We start from the raw sequence: 24,427 nt of genomic DNA, 5'->3' as shown, positions 1-24,427 counted from the left end.
AAGAAAGAAAGAAAGTTTATATTTGCTAAATTTTTATAACAGAAACAAAAACACGTTTGACATCTTCCCAGACGCCAATATGCTATTTACCAGGTGGGAAGTGGTTTTGCTATCCTGACTGGACGTCTATTGACGTCCAGCAAGATATCATGAGGGCGCGCAGCGCGGCTATTGCAAATGCGGAGTGTCAGTCTGACACGCCGCATCTCCGATTGTGCCAAGAAGCCTCTGTCAGACCAATCACAGCTGATCATCGCGTGAAACAGGAAGTGACGGTAAAAAGCATTTCTTGGTTGACGCTGCCTGGGAGAGGCGACCGGCAGCTCTCCCCGTCAGAGGGGGGGGGGGTCTGTACTGATAATCAGCACAGCCCCCCCAAATGTACCAACCACCTACAAACCAGTGCCCCAATAATATAATCTGCAAATGCCCACCACAGTGCCAATCCTTGCCCACCACAGTGCCAATCACTGTCCAGCAGCAACACCTGTCAATACCTCCTCCTCAGTGCCGCCTGTCAGTGGCCATCAGTGCCGCCTCATCGGTGCCACCCCATCAGTGCCCGTTAGTAAGGGGGAAAACAAAATTTTATGACAAAAAAAAAAAAAAAAAAATCCAAAATGTTTAGCTTGTTTATCAAAAAAAAAAAAAAAGGAGGTGATCAAATGCCACCAAAAGAAGGCTCTATTTGTGGGAAGAAAATTATAAAAATCTAGTTTGGGTACAGTGTTGCATGACCGCGCAATTGTCATTCAAAACGTGACAGCGCTGAAAGCTGAAAATTGTCCTGGGCAGGAAGGGGCCTGGTATTGAAGTGGTTAAACACAAAAAGGATTTTATTTAGCAAAAAATAAACCCAGTGGCGAATAACACCAAAAGAAAGCCCAAACTGTCTCAAGGAAATTATAAAAATGTCTTTTAGAGCGTTGCATGACTAAGACCCCTTTCACACTGGGTTGTTTTTCAGGTGCTTTAGCGCTAAAAATAGCGCCTGAAAAAAGCCTCATTTGCAGTCCCAGTGTGAAAGCCTGAGTACTTTCACACTGGGGTGGTGTGCGCTTACAGGACGTCAAAGAGTCCTGCAAGCAGCATCTTTGAAGCGTTTTTTTTGCGAGCGGTGTATACACCGCTCCTCCACCGCCCCTGCCTATTGGAATGCATGGGCAGCGCTGCAAAGCGCTTTTAACCCCTTCTATCGCTGCTATAACAGCGGTAAAGCACTGCTAAAACTAGCAGCGCTTTACTGCTACTGCCCTAGTGTGAAAGGGCTCTTACTGTCAAAGTGTGACAGTCCTGAAAGCTAAAAAATGGCCTGGGCAGTAGGGGAGGGGGGGGGGGGGGGTGTGTTACAATTCAACAGCTTCAATAACTGTAGCTGACTTAATAAAACAAGCGCTTACAAGTTCAGGGATGCAGCGCTGGCCTTAGCCGGGCTGGATCTTCAGTGGTTTTTGTGTCCGTGCTGGGGCTGCCATCTAGGATGTGGGAATCCAGCTGTGGATCTCTGGTGCGTCACAGTCGTTTCCCACTGTGCATGTTCGAACAGCACTGAGTTTTCGCAATTGACTCGCAGCCTCCTGGGACCTGTGACGTGTCCCAGGAGGTTGCTGGAAGGATTGGATGGTGGATGGTGCAACTTGGAGTAGAGCAGATACCTGTCAGAAACAGGCACCTGCTCTAAGAAAAAACAAACAAACAAACAAAAAAAAAAACCTTCAGTAGGGAAGAAGGAAAAGCTGAACACTTTTTAGGTGAAGTTAGGTGAATCGTATTGTGCACGATTTGTAGATATGTACCAAATATATTTTTTTGCTTGACATATTGCTTCAATGATTTAATCCCCATTACTGAGCTGGAATAATTTGTACTTTTAAAAAGACATGTCATTTGCTTTAGAAAGTCTGTCTTTATTTATGCTCACCTTCACTGTGTTGGCTGCCAGCACTTCCACCACCATAGCTGTATCCAGGATCTGGGAAACCTGGATGTGGGCTGTAGGGATGAGGCAATGGATACTGATACTGAAATGCCATTGGCCATGGAGCAGCTCCTGGGTGCGGTAAGGGAGCAAGTGTGTCCTGATCAGATGTTCCGCTAGACCCATCATGGTCATTAAGAGAGAGATTTGCCATGTCTGTGGGTTAAGGAAGAAGTAATTATATACAAGTTTTGGTGTGTGATAAACTAGAACCACAAGATAGCACTAATAGAAATGGAGGTGGTACACATAAATAAAGAAGTTGGAGTATGATACATACTGCCACAAAGATCTCCAAAAATATAGTAGCATTGCTCAGAGAAAGTGATTTTGTTGACAGTGTGGCGGATGTATCCAGCTTTAAGGAGGTTGCTGGCATATTTCCGCGCTTCTCGCCGATCCGTGAAGCCCTCCACATGGTTATAAAGCCAGTCCACCACATCAGAACCTGGAATAAAAACAGAAAATATTTGAGGATGAGGCAGTAAAATAATAAAAGCCATCAGTTCTGTTACACCAATTGCCATAATAGCATCTTTTGGTGAAGACTAAGTAAATGCACTTAAACTTCACAACACAAATTTTTAAAGTTTACAAAAATGTGGAGGGAATATCTATCTTTTTAAAGTGATCACCAAACGGGTAGACGCTTGGAATGCCTTTTATTACTGTCTTCATCTTTGCAGGGAAGACGCCCACTTTTTTTTTTTATTATTCCCGATAAGCACACAGAAAAACCTTAAGATTTTAGCACATCCCGACTGTATCCAAAAAAAAAAATGAGTTTGCAGAAGTATTTTTATATTCTCCAGGAGGAAAACATCAATCATCTGTCACCAAGTCTAGATGCAAGTTGTAAAATCTTCCTCTGACATGGAGTGCTCTTGGAAACTCATCACTTTAAGTGGAACTAAACTTAACCAGTGAAAAACACATGCTATGTCTCTTCTGCAATAACAAACACTTATATCTAACTGTTGGTCAGCAAATTTAGCACGCCGCCGCTTGAAGTCCCACCACTGCGCTCATGCAAATAATAATCTAAACTAGAGCTGCCACTTAAAGTGATAATGAAAATATTGAAAATTGTGGCGCCGATGTCACAGCGTTATAGTGAATCTAATACTAAAACAATGTATTTAAACAATTACAATAACCTCATGTGATTTGTGAAAACACATAATTGTAACACTATCTAATGAGAATTAAATAAATGAAAAAAAATTCAATAAAATTAAAAGTCCATGAAATTATTAATGAACTCCCAGTGGTTGACTCGGTGATAATTCTATGATTAATATCTTAAAGAAAATTTTCTTCCACCGATTCCGCTCCCCTTCAGAAAATGCACTCACCAAATTTAAAAGCCTTGCACTCTCATGCCGCGTACACGCGATCATTTTGCCGACAAGAAAAAAAAAACGACGTTTTCAGCATGTAGAAAAAACATAGTTTTTTCCAACTTCATCATTAAAGACGATTTGCGCTTTTCTGTCTGTTACAGCGTGATGAATGGGCTTACTCCATTACGAACGGTAGTTTTACCAGAACGAGCGCTCCCATCTCATAACTTGCTTCTGAGCATGCGCAGGTTTTTAACGTAGCCCACACATGATCATTTTTACAACCGGAAAAACTACATTGTTTAAAACATTGTTAAAAAATGCAGCATGTTCGAAAAAAAAATTTAATTTTTTTGTCGTTTTTCAGAACCCGAAAAATGATGTGAAGCCCACACACGATCATTTTAAATGACATTTTTTTTAAAACGTTTTTTTCATGCCGAAAAATTATCGTGTGTACGCGGCATTGTGCTCGGCATAAACAGTTTAAACCCACCAGGGTTAACAGTACTTCCGATTTCCAACTGTGCACAACAGAAGGATTGCTCCACATGTAAAATGAAAATAAGTGCTTCCAAGTGTGTGTAGTGCGATAACGTAAAAGCTATTTATTGTAAAACAAAATCTTCAACCAATAAACTCGCATCAATCCAAATCACAATCAGCATAAAAGGCAAACTACTGTTGGCACTCTGCAGCGGGTGTATTGTGGTCACGGCGGACCCACGGCGTAACCTCCAAGTCTCACCCTCACTTGCTCGCATCAATAAGTCATATCCGGTAATCGTCAAGCATCACAGATGGTTGCCGTACAGCCATGCCCCTGGGGCTTGATGATTACCGGATGTGACTTATCGATACCGACGAGCGAGGGGGAGATTTAGAGGTTACACCGTGGGTCCGCCGTGACCACAATACACTGCTGCAGAGTGCCAAGAGGAGATTGCCTTTTATGCTGATTGTGATTTGGATTGATGCAAAGTTTAATGGTTGAAGATATCATTTTACAATGAATAGCTTTTACGTTATCACACTATTGGAAGCACTTATTTTCATTTACATGTGGAGCAATCCTCTTCTGTTGTGCACAGTTGGAAATCGGAAGTACTGTTAACCCTGGTGGGTTTAAAGTGTCGATGCCGAGAAGGAGAGTGCAAGGCATTTAAATTTGGTGAGTGCGTTTTCTTAACCACTTAACAACCGCCCTATAGACGAAATACGTCTACAAGGCGGTTGCTTAACTCTGGGAGGGCGTCAATGTACGTGCCCTGTGGGGCGCGCACATGGGAGTCTCCGTGACCGCCGGGTCCTCCGGACCCGGCTGATCACGGATCACGGTAAATCGCCGCTGATAGCGGCGGTTTACCACGTGATCGCTCCGTCCAATGACGGAGCGATCACTAGTAAACAAACCGGCGTCATGTGATGACGCCGGTTCCTCCCTCTCCTCTCTGTACCGAACGGTACAGTGTGAGAGAGGAGAGGGGAGAGAGCGGAAGCAGCAGCAGCTGCTGCTGCGGGCTGGATCTGTGACACATGCAGTCACAGATCCAGCCATCCATCCCTCCCTGTGCAATACTCTGCAATGCCCCGCAATACTCTGCAATGCCCCGCAATACTCTGCAATGCCCCGCAATACTCTGCAATGCCCCGCAATACTCTGCAATGCCCCGCAATACTCTGCAATGCCCCGCAATACTCTGCAATGCCCCGCAATACTCTGCAATGCCCCGCAATGCCCCGCAATGCCCCGCAATGCCCCGCAATACTCTGCAATGCCCCGCAATACTCTGCAATGCCCCGCAATACTCTGCAATGCCCCGCAATACTCTGCAATGCCCCGCAATACTCTGCAATGCCCCGCAATACTCTGCAATGCCCCGCAATACTCTGCAATGCCCCGCAATACTCTGCAATGCCCCGCAATACTCTGCAATGCCCCGCAATACTCTGCAATGCCCCGCAATACTCTGCAATGCCCCGCAATACTCTGCAATGCCCCGCAATACTCCGCAATGCCCCGCAATACTCCGCAATGCCCCGCAATACTCCGCAATGCCCCGCAATACTCCGCAATGCCCCGCAATACTCCGCAATGCCCCGCAATACTCCGCAATACTCCGCAATGCCCCGCAATACTCCGCAATGCCCCGCAATACTCCGCAATGCCCCGCAATACTCCGCAATGCCCCGCAATACTCCGCAATGCCCCGCAATACTCCGCAATGCCCCGCAATACTCCGCAATACTCCGCAATGCCCCGCAATACTCCGCAATGCCCCGCAATACTCCGCAATGCCCCGCAATACTCCGCAATACTCCGCAATGCCCCGCAATACTCCGCAATGCCCCGCAATACTCCGCAATGCCCCGCAATACTCCGCAATGCCCCGCAATACCCTGCAACGTCGTCTATGGGGATTTTTAAGTAGCAAAGTTTGGCGCCATTCCACGAGCGTGTGCAATTTTGAAGGGTGACATGTTGGGTATCTATTTACTCGGCGTAACTTCATCTTTCACATTTATGCAAAAGAATGAAGAAAAAATACTAAATTTGCCAAATTTTATAACAGAAACAAAGAAATTTTTTTTTTTTTTTTTACAGAATTTTCAGTCTTTTTTCTCTTATAGCGCAAAAAATAAAAAACCCAACGGTGATTAAATACCACCAAAAGAAAGCTCTATTTGTGTGAAAAAAAGGACGAAAATTTCATTTGGGTACAATGTTGTATGACTGAGTAATTGTCATTCAAATTGTGAGAGCACCGAAAGCTGAAAATTGGTCTGGTTATTAAGGGGGTTTACGTGCCCAGTGGTCAAGTGGTTAAGGGTAGCAGAATCAGTGTCACAAAACGGTGTGGAAGAAAATTTTCTTTAAGATATTAAATCATAGAAGAATTATCTCTGAGTCAACCACTGGGAGTTCATTATTAATTTCATGGACTTAAATTTGGTGGATTTTTTTCATTTATTTAATTTTCATTTAGAGTTAACATGTGATTAGTGAAAACACATAATTGTATTATAATTGTTTAAATACACCAGGGATATGCAATTAGCGGACCTCCAGATGTTGCAAAACTACAAATCCCATCATGCCTCTGCCTCTGGGTGTCATGCTCGTGGCTGTCAGAGTCTTGCTATGCCTCATGGGATTTGTAGTTCTGCAACAGCTGGAGGTCCGCTAATTGCATATCCCCGAAATACACTGTTCTAGTATTAGATTCACTATAACACGGACATCAGCGCCACTATTATTTCATTTAAAATACACTTATAATAACAAACACTTACTCAAAGTGGGAGATCGAGAGGAAGAACTCCGGGGCAAAACCGACTTCTTAGGAAAACAGATTTTTTATTTCAACTCCGACTCAATGTCGGGAAGTCACGTGACACCTATAAGCTTTTGCAGTGTATACATATTGGCAATTATGTCATAAGCTAAAACATCTAAAAAAAGTAGTATGTTTTTTTTTAAATTAATGAATTATACTTACCTAGGTGGATGCAGCATCGGACCGATGTTGCATCTGTCCCCCACCACACTGAGAAACTAGCCAGCAAACATCACCGATGGCTCGGTTCTCTCCGCTCCCCGAACTCCTGTGACCAATTGGAGAAGCCCAGCCAAAACAAGCTCATGCTGGACTTCTCCTTTAACATCTTTTTGCAAAAACACATTTTCCCTTCAGGAGGTTCCTGTAACTTGGCATATCTATCGGCTTTAAACATTGGCCAACAAGCGGCATATACATCCTGTCTTTAAGGGGTAAAGCAAGGAGGGGGGAGAGTTTAGAAGCGGGTGTTTTTGGGGACTTTTTGCATGCGTCTTTATGATGGTGAAATCAAAAATCATCCATCTCCTTCTTGTCTCTATTAAAGTTCAGCCATTAGTCCCCTAGCCCCTCTTACCACAACCTGCCCACTTGCAGCCTTCAATTGAATGCACACTGAGCTGCAACTCAGCGTGCACTTCCAACTCACTCTAGCTGTAATAGAATGACCAACCCCCGTGCACATGCGTGGGATGATGCCATTCTCTGGCCCGAAAACCCGGCACCAGAAAGTAGCCGGGGAGAGGGTGACAGCGTATGGCAAGGAATTTAACCACATCACTGGAATAATGAGGTGAGAATTCCTGTGAGTTTAGTTTAGTTTTTAATAGGGTAATTTAAGCGTTTACACCATAGTCCTCCTTGCAGCTTCATATTATGAATGCAGTAGGCCTGTATGCACAGGTTGGACCCCCTTTCTCAAGAAAAGAAACCCAGAGGAGATTATTCAGGTGACAAGTTAAGTGTGCAGTGAAGTGTGGGTGTGGCAATATGGTGTCCACAGTGGGAAGGGCTTAATACTTGAACCTATATACAAAGTGCAGGGATGCACAGAATGTACCATACATTGTACATTACATATGCCTGACACCTGTACTAAGTACAGGTTGGGTAATGCATAGATGCAGGGGTCAGATAAGCACATGCTTTTTCAAGGTCAGAAAACACACATTTATTGTGAACACTTGATGTACTTTTCATTAAACCTAGAAGCACAGCATAGCACAGGCTTACCACAACTAAATCTGAAGAGACCATGCTGTGCAGGAACCAACGCCGCTCTGTAAGATTCCTGGAAAGCGAGTTAACAGGTAATAGCGTTCTTTCCCGGATCATCTTCCAGGATGGCTTACGAGAAAGGACAAAAACCTACCTGATTAGCGTGGAACTACAGCTTGAAGTACCTTCCTTCTGAAGGCTTGTTCTTGGCTGGAGAGCAGGTCTAACTGGTAATGCTTCACAAAAGGTTTGTAAGCTGGACCAGGACGTGGCTTTGCAGATCTGGAGTGCTGAGGTTACGACTCTTTCTGCCATAAAGTAGACACTACCCTGGTGGAATGGGTCTTGATATTCAAAGGAGGATTCAGAAAAGTGCAAATGAGCTTCCATGATCGCAAATTTTATTCACCTTGCAATACCATTTTTTGAGACTCTTGCCTTTGTTATGCCAATAGAATAGAACAAACTAAAGGTGGATCTCGGTCCTTGCGTGTGGTCAATGTAGGCTATTAGGCATCTTCTGACGACCCCCTTATTAAATTCTGCTTCTCGTTCGATCCTAGAATTCTTGCAAAATGAAGGCATAATAATCTCTTCGTCCAATGAAAATCTGATGCTGCTTTGGTATAGAAGGCTGGATCCAAAGTAAGTAGTATCTGGTCGTGAAGGATACTCAAATGGCTCAGCTATGGCGAGAGCTAGAATTTCACCAACACTTCTTGCTAAAATTAGAGCCACTAGGAGAACTGCACCCTTCATTCTACTGTTGTAGTTTCGCCAGCTACAGAATATTTTCCACACTTTGTTATAAATTCTGTTCATTGATGTTTTTCCACTACCAAGGATGGTCTCAATCACACTTTCTGATAAGCCTTTAACAGCTCCCTTTCAGGAGCCCAGCCAACAGCGAAAGCTGGTCCACTGTCGAATGCGGGAGCATGGAAGTCTCCAGGGGTACGGCCACACTTGAGTAATACCGTAAACCATGACCTCTTGTGCCAGTATGGAGATCAGAAGGGCCTTGCTGCTGAACACTTCATTTTTCAGATAACTTTTGAAATTAGTGCAAATGCATACATTAAGTGGTCTCCCCCATGGTTGAGCTAGGGCGTCCAAGCCCAAACTGACAGGATACTTATGTAGAAAAAAAGCAGGACTCTATTTTTTGGATTTCTCTCGTAGCGAAAAGATTAGAGGCTCACCCTATCTTTGTGCAATTTGATATAATATAGACTGCAATCCATCTGAGAGATCTTCCTCCTGTTCATAAAAACTGCTATGGTGTTGAGTTTTTCCGTTTTAGGTGTACTGCTGGTAACGACACAAGGTTTTCTTCTGCCCACCCTAAAAGGTTGCGTGCATATTCCATAAGGCTTGCCACTCTTGTGCCTCCCTGCTTGTTGACGTAGCTTACATTGGTGATGCCATCTGAAAACCCTTTAACGCATTTCCCTTTTATGTCTGGACCGAAAGCTACCAGGGCTTCTTGGACTGCTCATTTCTCTTGAGATGGACGAGCTGCTGGTCGAAAAGCCCATTTCCCCCTGTGCCACCTGATCTTTCATGTGGGCTCCCCATCCCTATGAACTTGTATCCATTCCAATTCTAGTTTCTACCGAATCTATAATGTAATCCAAGAAGGTCACTCTTTGGGAACGATGGCAAGATTTTTCTAGGTTAATCAGTGTGAGAGGTGGGAGGTGTTTGACAGTCAAGTCCAGATTCTGTGCAAACTCTTCTGACTAGTCTGCGAATAGTAGCAAATTGTCCAGGTAAGGAATAATCTGCACTCCTGCAGACCCTAGGTCTTGTAAAGCTTCCGCAAAGCACCTTGGTGAAAATACTTGACACTGACGATGGCCCAAAAAGGAAGAGCACTGCACTGGAAGTGGAGAGTATCCCCCCGCAAATCTGAGGCATCTGTTGGATTGTTCTCAGATTGGGAAATGATTATTATTATACAGGATTTATATAGAGGCAACAGTTTACGCAGCCCTTTAAAATATAAAAGGGAGACAATACAGTTACAATACAACAAAATACAAGAGGATTAAGAGGGCCCTGCTCAGAAGAGCTTACAATCTAACAGCGATATGAAGGTAAGTTTCCCTTAAAGCAGAAGTAAACCCATCCATAAAACAGTTTCATTTTCGGCACGTGCCGGAAATGTAAAACTCCCATTGGTTGTGCTCTCAACCAAACTGTCAAACCATCCAATGGCTGGTGTCATAACTGATCACATGTGCAGCCTCATGGCAGTTGTGGCAGCTTCCTTGGCTGGAAACGATAGGGGGGTTTACTTACACTTTAAATCAAATGCCACCATGAAATCGCCTGGAGTCAGGAGATCTTTGTGGTATAAATTGACTCCATCATAAATTTCTTGTAGCGTACAAAGGTGTTGACCCGTTTCAGATTTAGAATCAGTTGGTATATCCCAGATGTTTTTTTTTTTCTTATAAAAGATGTGAGAATAGAAGGCGACCGACAACTTGTTCGGGGGATTGAGGCTTATATTTTGGTTAAACAGGTCTTGAAGCAGTGATAACATTGCAGCTGCTTTTATCAAATCCTTTGGTAGACAAGTTATGAAACGTTTTTCAAGTTATTTGCCCTCAAATTCCATTCGGTATCCTGAAGAAATGAGGTCCAGGATAAAGCGTTTTTTTGATTACAGCTTGCCACAGAGTCTTCCATCCACTTGGCAGTCTGAGTCATTGTGGCTTATCTTTAAATTGAGAGGGGTTGAACAGGAATCCCTCCTTTCTTTGCCCTTCCTTTACTGTCAACCCTTCCCTAGATCCCATTTGGCTGAATCTTTGTTTTGTTGACACCTGAAAGGACTAAAATAATTCTGCTTGCTGCTTATTTGATAATGGGAATCCCTTTTTCCCCCGTCTCAGATATCCTTTGGCCTTCCTACCCATGGGGTCTTTTAACAAGCCAGCATCTTTAACTAACAGTTGAGACCTTTTCGATACCTTTGACAGAGAAGCATCTAGTTTGGGATACTTGTCCTATAGGTAGGTATCTTCATTCTTGAACAGAAACCACAATTTTTTGTGTGTGGGGGGTAGTTGGTCTAGCCTAGGGCGCAGAATAGTCTAGCACTGGCCTTGGGAAGAGCTTCTCTCGCAAGCCATCCTGGAAGATGACCCAGTAAAAACTGGTTTATAATGTGTTGACGGACATAACCCCTTTTGGCCAATAAATGTCAGGGTGCGGCATATATGTGACATGCAAAGATATCCAAGAATGTACAGCCAGTCTTGTGCCATTGCCAAGAAGTTGGCACAACCATTTTCCAAAATTCAACACAACCTCCTAATGCTTGGAACACATGGGCCAAAAATAAACTGGTTCAGCAGGAACTGGCCAACATTCAGTCAGTGCATACAGCTGGCTGTAAGAAGCTGGTCTAACGTCAGGCTTTTTGTCAAAGGGACATGCTGGAAAACCAGCATCCTTTCAGTGCTAGGGGGGAGATCGCCACACCTAACATTAAAGTTGGTATATTGATCCGTCAGTTATGTTTCGTTCGGCCCGCTGAGTTGAACTGAAGAAATCTAAAAGCGTGTACCAGGCTTTAGTCACCTCTCACCGACCGTTTACTCATTTGACAGTGAATAATCTTCATCAAATTAGAGCGTGAATAAATAGTAAAGCAGACTGTTGGAGAACAATCTGGTATAGTCTGAAAAGTTCCACACAGCTGGTTTTACAACGAAATGACACTTGCAATCCCATGGGTTTCTTTAAAAGGCACAGAGGATTTTGGCCCCGGGCAAAGTCTACATAGCAGGGGGTCTGGCTCATGTGTGTGTATAGAACAATGAAATCTACAAGCAAGCTTGAAGACTGTCCTAGAAGCTTCAAAGAGTTTGGCTGTACATGGACTGCAATACCGCCCCCCACTGGCCAAGTACAATTGGTCCAAAGGCATATGGGTTGGCAATTTGGGGGAGTTTGAATGAGTAATGAGTGAGTTTTTGTAAAAAGGGTTTGGAACAAAGAGCTCAGTCTATTCTTTTGGGAGCAAGGTTGTGGCTCTGTTTCATTGAAGACCTCTGCTGGTGAGGGCCTCCAGCTTGTGTTTGGGCCTAAACCATGAGGCCCAGACTGGCTTGGGCCTAAGCACCATACAACACAGCCTAGCTGCTCTTTTACATCTGAGCACAGCCAGTGAAGGGTCACAAAGAGGAGTGTCAAGTATCTTCCCCACTTATTACACACCCCAAAATTAGCAGGTTAGGAATTGATAGTATATATATATATATATATATATATATACACACACACATATATTTATATGTATACATCATCATATAGCATATATATGTGTGTGTGTTTATTTCTTTATATATATATATATATATATATATATATATATATATATATATATATATATATACACATACATACACACACACACACACACACACACACACACACACACACACTATATATATATATATATATATATATATATATATATATATACACACACACACACACATACATATATATATATATACACACACACACACACAGGGTTTATATTTGTATACTTTATTAAAAAAAATGATTATAAATGTATTTTTCATTTATATGAATGGTATATAGCTGCATTACATATGTGGGATTCCGTTCATATACTATACACCATTCACATTTAAATAGGCACATGTATGAGCTTTAAATATTTATAAAAACAATGTTTTTTAATAATTTGGTTAATGTATATTGTTTGGTGGGAATGTAACTTTATTATTTTATTAATATGTGGTGTATAATGTGTGCCGATTCGTGTTCAACTTTTGTATTTTTTACTTCCTCATACTATAATCCCGCTATATCACGCGCAGGCCCAGATTTACTCCCTGTGCCGCCCCAAGGCCGGGTCTTTCAATGCCGCCCCCCCAGCAATGGGTGCTTGGTGTCCCTGCTGGCCGGGAGGTCAGCTGACCTCTCGATGCTCCCATCCCCCGCTGCACTCACACACAGACACAGCGCCGCTCCAGAGGGACAGGCTGGAGCAAAGGAGTCCAGGAGCGGCGCTGTGAAATTTTACTGTAAAGAGGGGGGGGGGGGGGGAAGTACTCGGCGGGGGGCGGCAAAAAATAGCTACACTGCCTAAATAACAAGTGCCGCCGCCCGCGGGGGGCCATTTAGTGCGGGGGGCCACGAAAGCCGAAAAGTTGCCGCAGGAGCGGCACCGCCCCGAGGCCTGGCCTCGGTGGCCTTGTGGGAAATCCGACCCTGATCATGCGAGATTACAGTGAGAGAAGCAGTTCTCAGGAGTTTCCAGCCGTTTGTAGATCGCTCCTCTTCTCAGAACTGAATAGCGGTATTTTACCGCACTTTCATAAAAGGACACCAAACAGCAAATCAAAATGCATGTTAAAAAGGTGTCAAACTATATGCTAAAAAAAAGCACGAAAGTGTGCATTACAAACCATACCAAAATGCATCTTAAAATAACCTGTGCCAAAATGTGTGCTAAAGGACCAAAATGTGTGTTTAAAAAAATGCACAATAAAAAAACCTACGGCCAGATGTGTGTTTAAAAAAAATGCCATGTTAAAAAAAAAAAAGCCAAAATATGCATAAATAATGCCAAAATTAGCAATTAAAAAACACACATTTAAACAATGTGCCAAAATGTGTGTAAAAAAACTGAGTTAAAAAAGCGCTTATTATTTTCATGTAATAACACAGCCTTTTTAACTTTGGTTTCACTTTTAAAACTCAGTTGCTCTGTAATCACACAAGTTTCTCAGGCGATCACAGGCAGCCCCTCCCTCTTCTACTCTCAGGTGTTCTCAGAGGAAAAACTTCTCATCTATTCTCCTTCTGAGAACAAATGTTCTCGGCTTCATAAACACGGTGCCAGAGGAGAAGATTTTTCTCTGAGAACTGAAATGAGATAAATTATCACCGTTTGATAAACGTACACCTAAACACCGACAAAATTAGTACTAGAGGATGTTCCTGGCTATGCAGAGGAACAGAAGCATTTAAACCAGTGGTCTCAAAGTACCGGCCCGCGGGCCATTTGCGGCCCGCGGACCAGTTATAAATGGCCCGCAGGCAGGGTGGAAGAAGTGAGGGGAGCAAGAAAAAAAAATATTTTTTTTTTGGAGCTGGCGCCATCTGGTGGTGAGCCGTTGGTAATACAAGTTATTACCACCAGATGTGAGCTGGCGCCATCTGGTGGTGGCCGTTGGTATTACAAGTTAAGCATTACAAGTTAAACAGCAATTCTAATGTCATTGTACACTATTTTCACTGCCATATTCTTCCCTCTAATTAGAACCCCCAAACATTATATATATTTTTTATCCTAACACCCTAGAGAATAAAATAGCGATCGTTGCAATACTTTCTGTTACGCCGTATTTGCGCAGCGGTCTTACAAGCGCACTTTTTTGGGAAAAAATTACACTTTTTTTAATTAAAAAATAAGACAACAGTAAAGTTATCCCCATTTTTTTAATATTATGAAAGATAATGTTATGCCGAGTAAATTCATACCCAGCATGTCACGCTTCAAAATTGTGTCCGCTTGTGGAATGCCGACAAACTTTTTTACCCTTTAAAATCTTCATAGGCGACGTTTAAAAAAATCTACAGGTTGCATGTTTTAAGTTACAGAGGAGCTAGAATTATTGCTACCAATCGCGGCGATACCTCACATGTGTGGTTTGAACACCATTTACATATGCGGGCGCTGCTCATGTATGTGCTCGCTTCTGCGCGCAAGCTCGTCGGGACGGGGTGCGTTTTCTGGCTCCTAACTTTAGCTGGCTCCTAGATTCCAAGCAAATTTGTCAAACCCTGACTTACACCAGTGCTGGTGGTAATAATGCGCTCGCTGACACCAGTGCTGGGGGTTAATAATGTGTTCGCTGACACCAGTACTGTTGTTTTTGAAGTTTGAAAGTTTGCATGCGGCCCCCCATGGCATATGAAAACTTGTCTTGTGGCCCTCAGGTAATTTGAGTTTGAGACCCCTGATTTAAACAAAAGTGGTTGACAAAAATAGTTGACATATATTTCAACCGATTTCTGTCTGGAGACTGGAGCTTGTGTGGGCAGTGAACTTCAACCTACTAAATGAGAAAAAAAATAAAAAAATAATCAAGTTTCCCCTTTAACCACGCTAAGCAGGATTTCCATACTTACCAATAAAAGCATTGGGAATTGTTATCTTAAGCCACATCCTATCACGAACTTCCAGGCCAGATTCTGTGGAGCTCATAGCTTTTACAATCGTTACCATATCACTATGTATAGATAAGTGGAAGTCATCAAAACCTTTACAGAAATAGAAAATGAAGAGAAATGTCAAATCAGCAAACAGTTCTAGCATTTCATTTCTTGTATAGTGTCTATAAAGTGACTTCACACCTCCCATAATTTTACCAGAAAGAAGTCACTTTTGTATAAAACATACTTACGCTCAGTTTCTGGTATAGAGCTTGTAATTGAAGAGCTGGTTGACGTGATTGTACTCATAGATGGACTCATCCCATAGACTGGGTAAGTTCCAGTCATTGCTGCTGTGTGAGAAACCCAAGCTGCTGGATCAATAGGTCGGATTGGTTCACCTAATAATGAGCACGAAGATGTAAAACAAGAGCACATTAGAATAGTTGTATTTATTGACGCAGAAAAAGTGAGAAGCGAACAGGCAGTGTTGAAAAAACAGTTTAATGACTAAACTCAAGACAACCCAAAAATAAGATTTCCGTCCTAGTCCAAATGGTGTATAAAATATTATTTGGACAGGTATATTGGTTACCTGAGTTTGTACTTTGCATCCTTCCGCCTCCCTTCTTTCCCAGTCCCCTCATCCTGCATTTTGTCCCAGGTTCACGTTATTGACAAAAGTTCATACAATCTAAGCATTCTTCTGGGACTACTTTAAGATTATACCTCTGTATTGCATTAGATATTTCATACTGTACAACTGAACATTTAAACCTCGCTTCTGTTATTATACTTGTTTAAACTCCAATAAAAATTATTCAAACTAAAAATAAGATTTCTGTACTTTACATACGATATATTTCTTGGAGTCTATTGAAAGACACAGGAATTCAGAAACAGTTGGGTTATACTGCTGCCTACAGGAAGCCTGGATCCTGGTAAACAGAAAAATTGCAAGCCAGGCCCTGTTTAGAACACTGGGCTGACTCTTCATTGGGGATAACCTATATGCTAAAGATGGTTTATATCTAAATGAAAGGGAGACCGCTGTGCTAGGGGGAGACGTTTATGGTAAAATGAGAGCATTTAAAACTAGGACTGAAGGGGGACGAACAGTTAAAATATAATTGGGCAGATTAGAGACACAGGGGTCAGAGACTATAATGGAGGGTGGAAATTAGAAAAATAGGGAGGAGGACTATGGCAGGTATAAAAAGTTTCAATAAACCTCCAATACAAATCCTAATTCTGACTACAACCTCGGTAGGTTATTAAGAAAAATCTCAATACATCACACCAGAACAGGTTTGGATAATCTTAAAAACTACACTTTATAAATCAATAAATCATAAAATCAAAAACCATTAAAATCTTAGCCAATATACAATGAGCTACCCAATGCTGACACAATGTACCCTTTGGAACATTGGAAGACATTGGAACATTGGGGATAGTAAGTTCCACTCTTAAAGCCCCCACTCCCCCCCCAAAAAAAAAATAATAATAAAAAAAACAAAAACACAGCTGGGTTTACTGCGTATCCCAACTAAAATTTGGGACAAGTGAGAGGGCATCTTGCTCCTGAAAAAAAAAAACTGCAGTCTCAGGCTGTGGAGTGGATCCAGTTATTTAAATGTAATTTTAAAATCTGTAAGAAATTGAATTATGATGTAAAAATACAAAGAGTACAAGACTTCAAAAGCACAATTATGCTAAACTTATGAACTTACTTCTGGGTAAAGTAAAGCAGCCACGTGGAGAAGGATCCCAGCATTTGGCAACAGTGAGTGTAATTGGCCTGTAAAGAAGATTATGTGTACATTATCACGTATGTATTACAGTTTTTCAAGCAGGATAGCATTTTGTCCACAATTGACACAAACAGTATAAAACTTCAAAACATAAGAAAAATATACATTTTGCATATCACTTGTTTTAGACTAGGCAAAAGGCTTCTTTTGCTAGACATTTTGGGGGACGTTTCATTGAAGATGTTTTTTCAGTTCTTAATTTATTACTTGTCTTTTTATTATTTGTCAGCCAGCACATCTCTAAAACACACACAGTTGCCTCAGCCAACTATTCATGCTGAACTCAAGGAGGAGAGAGGGGGAAACCACTGCACAAAACATTAACACCTGATGGAAAACAGATTGGGCAGTTTCAGTCTAAATCGCTATTCCCCCCCCCCCCCCACTAAACCTAGGGGGCAGAGCTTGGGACATGCCCAGGCATAAGATAGCCACTTGACCTGGACAAAGAATAGAATAACTCATGGTCTAACATTCTGTGCCCTGTACTGTACGATTTGGTTATACGATTTTTGACAAAACGGTTTCCTGAAGCACTGTACAGGACACATCAATACAACTGTGTTATATGCAGTGGCAAAAAAGCTGCCAAGACATCATAACCCCTTTTCTAGCAAGCAATAGCGAGATCATAAGAACAGAGGGGAGGGACCAGTATCCTGTACCAAAAAACTATAAAAACAAAAATTACTGGTTTAAAAAAAAAAATAAAAAAAAAAAAATATATATATATATATATATATATATATATATATATATATATATATATATATATATATATATATATATATATATATATATATATATATATATATATATATTTACAAATTTGGTGTTTTTTTATTTGAAAAAATAAAAGGCATACATAATGCATAAGCATACATCACACACAGGTGAGATAAGGGGGATACAGGAGTCAGTGTATACACTAAACAATGAAAATACATTGCAAATGGCATCCCAAGCGCAACAAGTAAACGTAAAAAAGAAAAAAAAAAACACAGAAACCCAGGTGGGCAAAAGGACCAAGCAGACATTCAGCCATTATTTACGGGTGGGCATGGGGGGAGGGGTCCCCAAGCTCAGTCAGACCGGGCATTACAGGTAGCGGCATTCTCCACCCAATCATCCCACACCTTGTTGTATTTGGCCGGGCAGCCCCTGTGGGCATAGATCTCCCTTTTATACGGTAAGACAGAGTTAACCGCAACAATCCACTCCTGGATAGACGGGGGTGAGGCTCGGAGCCATTTGCGAGCTATCAATAAGCGTGCCGTGAATAATGTTTCCTGGAGGAATATTTTGTGATATTTGTCCGAGTCAGGGTCAGGGAACACCCCCAGTAGGCACTGCTTAGGGCACAGTGTCAGGGGGGACCCCATCTCGTTGTGTATGAACTTTACAATCTGTGACCAGTATCCCTGTATGACCGGGCAGGACCACATAAGATGGAAGAATGTGCAGGGGATACCGTCACACCTAGGGCATAACAGGCTGTATCCTGGCTTGTATTTGGCCATGCGGGCAGGGGTCAAGTATGACCTGTGCAAAATGTAAAGGTGGGTAAGATGATCTGACAATTTAGGTGAGACCTTCTTGGTGGCATCCAACGCGTCCTCCCACTCATCGTCCTCCAGCTCCCCCACCTCCCCAGACCAGCATTCTTTAAGCCTGTAGGCCAAAACAACGGCACCGGGCCTAAGAAGGGAATCATAGAGAATCGAGATGAGCTTGCGGGAGTCCCGCCCCATTATGGTGCGGAGCACTTCAAGTTGCTCAACACCCGGAGCGTGACCCCAAACTGGGCATTGAGGGCGTGACAAAGCTGGAGGTAACGGAAGTGCATAGAATTGGGTAAATCAAAGTCATCTTTAAGCTGTTGAAACGATTTTAATATAGGGCCGCGATAGACGTCGGATAGGTACCTCACTCCCCGATCTAGCCAAAGAACCCGATCCGGGATGGTAAGCAGTTCACCCAAACCCGGGTTGTCCCAGAGAGGGGTATAAGAGTGGGTGACCGGTGTCTTCAATTTTCTGCCCACCACCTCCCAAATTTTGCTATGGTGATAGAGGAGGCCCACGCGGCTACCCAGAGTCCAAGCACCCCCCAAGCCCCTAAAGAGGACCTGAAAGGGGTGAGTGAGTCCAGGAGCACAGCGGGAGCATAGCAGCGTGAGGTAGCGGTCTCGGTCCTGCTTGTCAAAATAAAAAAAATTAGACAGTTGCCCTGCCAGATAATAAGAGTTAAAGTCGGGTAACGCAGCCCCACCCAGTTCAGTGGAATTCTTCAATACCTGCCAGGATAACTTATGTCTAGTGGGGCCGCACACGAACGACTTAAGGATTGAGTCTATGGCCTTAAAGATCTTGAGAGGGAGGTAGACAGGGGAGTGCCACAATACATACAGGAATTTGGGAAGAAGGACCATCTTAATTAAGTTCACTCGGCCCATGACACCCAGGGGCAACCTGGCCCAAATCTGTGTCTTAGACTTCAGGAACAGCATCAGCGGCTCTACGTTCAGACGGACGAAGTCCTCAGGAGATCTAGAGATCTGAATCCCAAGATATTTCATGGAGCTAACCCTAAGGAGGGGGAGGATGCCTGGATCTCGGATGGTGCGCTCACATCAATGGGGAGGATCTGAGACTTGTCCCAGTTGATCCTCAGACCAGAGTAGTGACCGAAGTTATATATATATAACTTATATAACTTATATATATCTAACGAGCAGGGCCCTCTGATCATTCCTGTATTAAATTGTATTGTAACTATAATGTCTTCCCTGATGTTGTAAAGCGCTGCGTAAACTGTTGGCGCTATATAAATCCTGTATAATAATAATAATAATAATAATAATAATAATAATAATAATAATAATAAATATATATATATATATATATATATATATATATATATATATATATATATATATATATATATATATATATATAGTTTTAACTTACCTGTAAAGTTCTCATCTTTGAGTACTGTACATTACTTTTTAGACCATGGTTATATGCAGCTACCTTCAGGTGATTGGGCACATATATAAATAAACTTGCTAGGGCCACCTTTAGAGAAACCCATATAGCCCACTCAGTGAAACCTCAGTATTTTAGCAAGCAATAGAGAGCACAACAGTAGAGGGGCCTGTATCCCATACAGTACTACAATAAAGGGAAATTACAGGTAAGTGGAAATACCCATAATCTTAATTGTACAATAATTGTATGCTTAGACCATGGGATATACCCATGCAATAACCAGAGGGATGGGCAACATGGCAAAACAGAACAGAAAACAAGGTTTAGAAACTCCCCCCACCTAAAAAAAAAAAAATGAACAAACTCAGCAGCTTGAAGCACATTGAGGTCAAAGATTGCATCAGCAGAGGCCTGAATATTCGCCTAGTAGAACTTAAAAAATGTGTGAACAGAATACAAAGTGATGGATTTGCAAATTGGGGAAGTAGATGCCTCATGTGGAAAAGCCCAAGAGACACCCTCAACCTTCGCAGAATGGGCTCTGAAAGGAAAAGGGGGAGCACTACCCTTAAGGATATAAGCCTTGGAAATTAGTAGCCTGATCCACCTAGCAAAGATTCAACAGGAAGCAGAAGGGCCCACAGCCAGAACAAAGAGAAACTCAGTTTTGCAAATAGACACTGTGGCTTTCAGCTAGACCAGGGATAAGCAATTAGCGGACCTCCAGATGTTGCCAAACTACAAGTCCCATGAGGCATAGCGAGACTCTGACAGCATCAAGCATAACACCCAGAGGCAGAGGCATGATGGGACTTGTAGTTTGGCAACAGCTGGAGGTCCGCTAATTGCTTATCCCTGAGCTAGACTGACAGCCATGACTACATCTGAACCATAAAGGGCGATTTACATGTAATTTCATGACAAAGGGAAGGAAGTACAATGCTATCATTGAGGTAGAAAGACAACACAGCCTTGGGTAGGAAGGCAGGAAGGTTTTGGTCTCTAAACTACTTTATACTTGTGTAAAACAAGAAGGGGCTCTTTACAGTGAAGAGCGGTGAGCTCAAACACTCCAAATAGATGCAATGACTTACCGGGAAGGCAAGTTTACAAGCAAGTTTTTCCAATGGAATCTCTTTAATTGGGAGGTTTCTGAAGTACAGACAGCACCGGGTTGAGAACCCAAAGGAGACACGGCAGAATGGAATGTGCGATTTATATGTGCAACTCCCTGAAGAAAAGTTTTGAACAAGATTATGAGGCAAGAGGTTTCTGGAATAAAATGGAGACCTTAACATTGAAGGTATTCAGGGGCCAGATGGTCAAAACCAGGCTGAAGAAAGGCCAAAATACAAGTGACAACGTATTCCCTGGGACTTGGCTTTCTGTCCTTGCACCAGGCAAAGCAAGTAGTGGTTTAGTGCAGTGGTCATCAACCCTATCCTGCAGGGCCCACTAACAGGCCAGGTTTTATGTATTACCTTGGGGAGATGCAGTCTAGAATACTGCAATCACTGAGGAGCAAATGATATCAGCTGTGATGTATTTCAGTTATCTTGCAAACCTGGCCTGTTAGTGGGCCCTGCAGGACAAGGTTGATGACCACTGGTTTAGTGGGTCTCATCTGCTTAGAAGAGGCCAGGTCTCATCTGCCAGATGTCCCAATATGTCTTTTGGATCAATTTTTAGTGATGAAAATAACTGGAAACCTTTCCTCCGCTATTTTCCGCAGCAGTCGTGGATCCCTGGTCTTGGCTACAAATTTCTTCAGCTTGAAGGCCATGATGTTTACATTTGTTTTTTTCTACCTTCGACAGAAATTTTTAAAGACCTCTGGGTGCAGAGACAACTCCCTGGGTCCAAGCATCAACAGCTTAGGAAATCCAACTGCCAGTTGTCCACTCCAGGAACGCAGATGGCCAAGAGAGCTGGAAAGCTAGTTTCCACCCAGTAGGGCATGACTTGTTTCTCTTAAAGCGATGGTAAAAGTAAAATTTCAGATTATTTTTTTTAAACTAAATTTGAATCTGAATATATTGAAAAAAAAAGGTTATACTTGCCTGCCCTGTGCAATGATATTGAATAGCGCTGTCCATTGGTTTCTTTTTCAGTCCTACACTGGTGCTGTCCGTTTCACTTTCCTCCGAGTGCCCCCTCAGCAAGTCGAATGCTAAGGGGACACCCATGCGGGCATGCTCCCAAGCTGAGCTGTCCATGTGTAGACACACTGTGCCAGTAAGGCATGCCCCCATTTCCTCCTCACAAAAGTTTGACCGACAGCAGCAGGCACCTATGGGTCCTGCTGCGCTCAGTGTCACATGTGAAAGCAGAAATTGAGAAGAGTGGTGCTGTAGGCATGACAGGACTGGATCGGAGATTCAGTCAGGTAAGTGTTTAGGGGTGGCAGTGGGTAAATTAGGTAGTGAGCATTTTTTTGACCTTAATGCAGATAACGCATTAAGGTAAAAAAAAAAAAAATTGGGTTTAAAGACATTTTAAGGCAGTTTAGTTTATGGTGCCCCTCTGACAGTAGGTAGACCACTGCTGTGGCATTGTCTGACAGTATCCTGCCTGAGTGACCTTGCAGAGGGGAGATCCAGTGTTGTAGAGAGAATCGAGGAACTTACTTTGTCAGGGCGGGACCACTGCCTGGAGGACCTTTCGTCCAAATGTCTGTTCTTTCTCACACAATAGATCCAGATGATAATGTTTGGCAAATGTGGAGTAACTGGACCATGTCGCTGCCTTGCAGATGTCCTCCGGAGAGGCACCGGCCCTCCCTGCCCATGAACTAGAGACTGCCCTGGTTGAACGTGCCTTGATAATAGGGCTTGAACCCCTTCTAACTTATAAGCTTCTACAATTGCCATTCTAATCCACCTGGCAATGGAAGATTTGGAGGCCTTACAACCTCTGTGGCAAGGACGGCATACTATCTGCTCTCGATCAGGAAGAAGAGGGACCCTGCATCCTATCCATTAATCCCTTAAAAGACTGGAATGTGAATGCAAGCTCGTCTTTCACAGATGACAGTATCTTGTGACAGGCTGTCACTGAATCATCTTTTACAAGACTGCTGACACACTCGGGACATAGTGGCTTTTCCCGATCGGCACCAAACTTAGTCCCACATACTGCACATTTTTTTTTCTAGGAGGCTGTGTCTTGTCCTGGGCTTTAACCTAAAAGCCAAACAAACAAAAGAACAATCCCATTAGTTCACAGCCTTGCTATCTACCACCACTGTGTGCTGCTAGCCTAGTCAGTGCTTCACCCATCACCAGGGGCTCTCCACCCAGGAAGGGGATAAACAGGGCCTAAAAACCCTAGCCTACCAGAGTAAGCCATGGCCTGCCCTCAGCACGCTTACCTGAGAAACGCCGAAAACTGTAGAACCGGAGTCTGAATGTGCCACTGCACTCTCCATGCTCTTGGGTGTAAACTCTGTCTCCGAGCGTTTTCTCCCTTGCTCAGACTCCCTGTGAAACACAGCCACGCCGAGGAGTTCGGAACGATGACGCGGTTCCGTCGGAAGTACCGTTGTACTTCCTGTCGTTGGAACGCAGAAACTCTGCCCTTCGGAAGATGACTGCAAACGATTGTCTGAAAACGGCGTCTCTCACCCTCCAGCCATCTGATGCATCTGCCATTCAAGGTAACCGAACAAACAAAAGGGACGGATTCTGCCATCACCCGGGGTCCTGCTCTCTCTGAGCATATTTGGCAACAGTGTCTCTAGCAACCCTAAACTCCCCAGATAGGCTAACAGGCCGAGGATGGTTCATACCAGGGTGCTCTCCCAATACAGTCCTGAGATAATGAGCTTCCCTATGGTTCCTTTACGTGCCCCTTCCGGCACGAAACACAAAAACTGAACAGGAGGCCTGGAGGACCGACTTAACTATTGGTATATATGTTTCCTGTCCCGGAGGGAGGAGCCATACATCTCAGAGGCTGTCCTGAAAGACGAAAGGAGAAACAAGGGTGCGGAAGAGATGGAAACCATTTTGTAATCCTTTAAAATGACTAATTGGACACAGAGGTCAGGGATGTCTCAGATCTGGATTAAAGGGCACTGTGTCAATTAGTGTGCCCACCGTAGAGAGCATTTGGCAAGAAATCTTCTGTTGCCTATTTTAGTGTCCTCAATAAAATCCTCTAAGAAAAGAGCTTCTGAAAAACCTGGAGCTGTTGTAAATACATAGAAACCCTGTCTTGCCTTATCCATGATACTGGACCAAAAAAAGGTCTGCTAGACAGTTCAGGGCAGTAAGATCTTGATAGAAGTTTAAAAAAATAAAATTGTAATAAAAAAGGAAAAATTATTTGCCAGAGGAGAACAGGTCTAGGGTGCTAGCAAAAAATCTGAAGTCTTAGGGAGTGGTTGGGTTATATGGTGTGCTCTGGGGGCAGCTCTATCAAATTTTTTTTTTTTGCCATGTAGGTGGCTCCTTATAACCCATTATCAAACATACAAGTGTGCTCATATGTTTACATACCCTGGCAGAATTTATGATTTCTTGGCCATTTTTCACAG

At 43.0% G+C, this 24,427-nt stretch overlaps 1 protein-coding gene across 4 annotated transcripts in view; it reads right to left on the bottom strand.

Moving 5' to 3' along the window:
• DVL3 (dishevelled segment polarity protein 3) overlaps positions 1-24,427 on the bottom strand; it is a 190,045-nt gene that overhangs the window by 4,712 nt on the left and 160,906 nt on the right. For all 4 annotated transcript variants that reach the window (XM_040349745.1, XM_040349743.1, XM_040349744.1 and 1 more), the window contains 5 exons: positions 16,820-16,887; positions 15,338-15,487; positions 15,063-15,194; positions 2,259-2,426; positions 1,922-2,134 (listed from right to left, as the gene is read on the bottom strand). In XM_040349745.1, coding sequence (XP_040205679.1) covers positions 1,922-2,134; positions 2,259-2,426; positions 15,063-15,194; positions 15,338-15,487; positions 16,820-16,887 — 731 coding nt within the window. The remainder of the gene's footprint in view (positions 1-1,921; positions 2,135-2,258; positions 2,427-15,062; positions 15,195-15,337; positions 15,488-16,819; positions 16,888-24,427) is intronic.

The sequence above is a fragment of the Rana temporaria genome, chromosome 4, assembly GCF_905171775.1.
Source record: "Rana temporaria chromosome 4, aRanTem1.1, whole genome shotgun sequence".
In the NCBI taxonomy this organism is placed as follows: Eukaryota; Metazoa; Chordata; class Amphibia; order Anura; family Ranidae; genus Rana; species Rana temporaria.
Note: the sequence above shows the minus strand (reverse complement) of the source record. Positions and strands in the feature narration are given on the sequence as shown.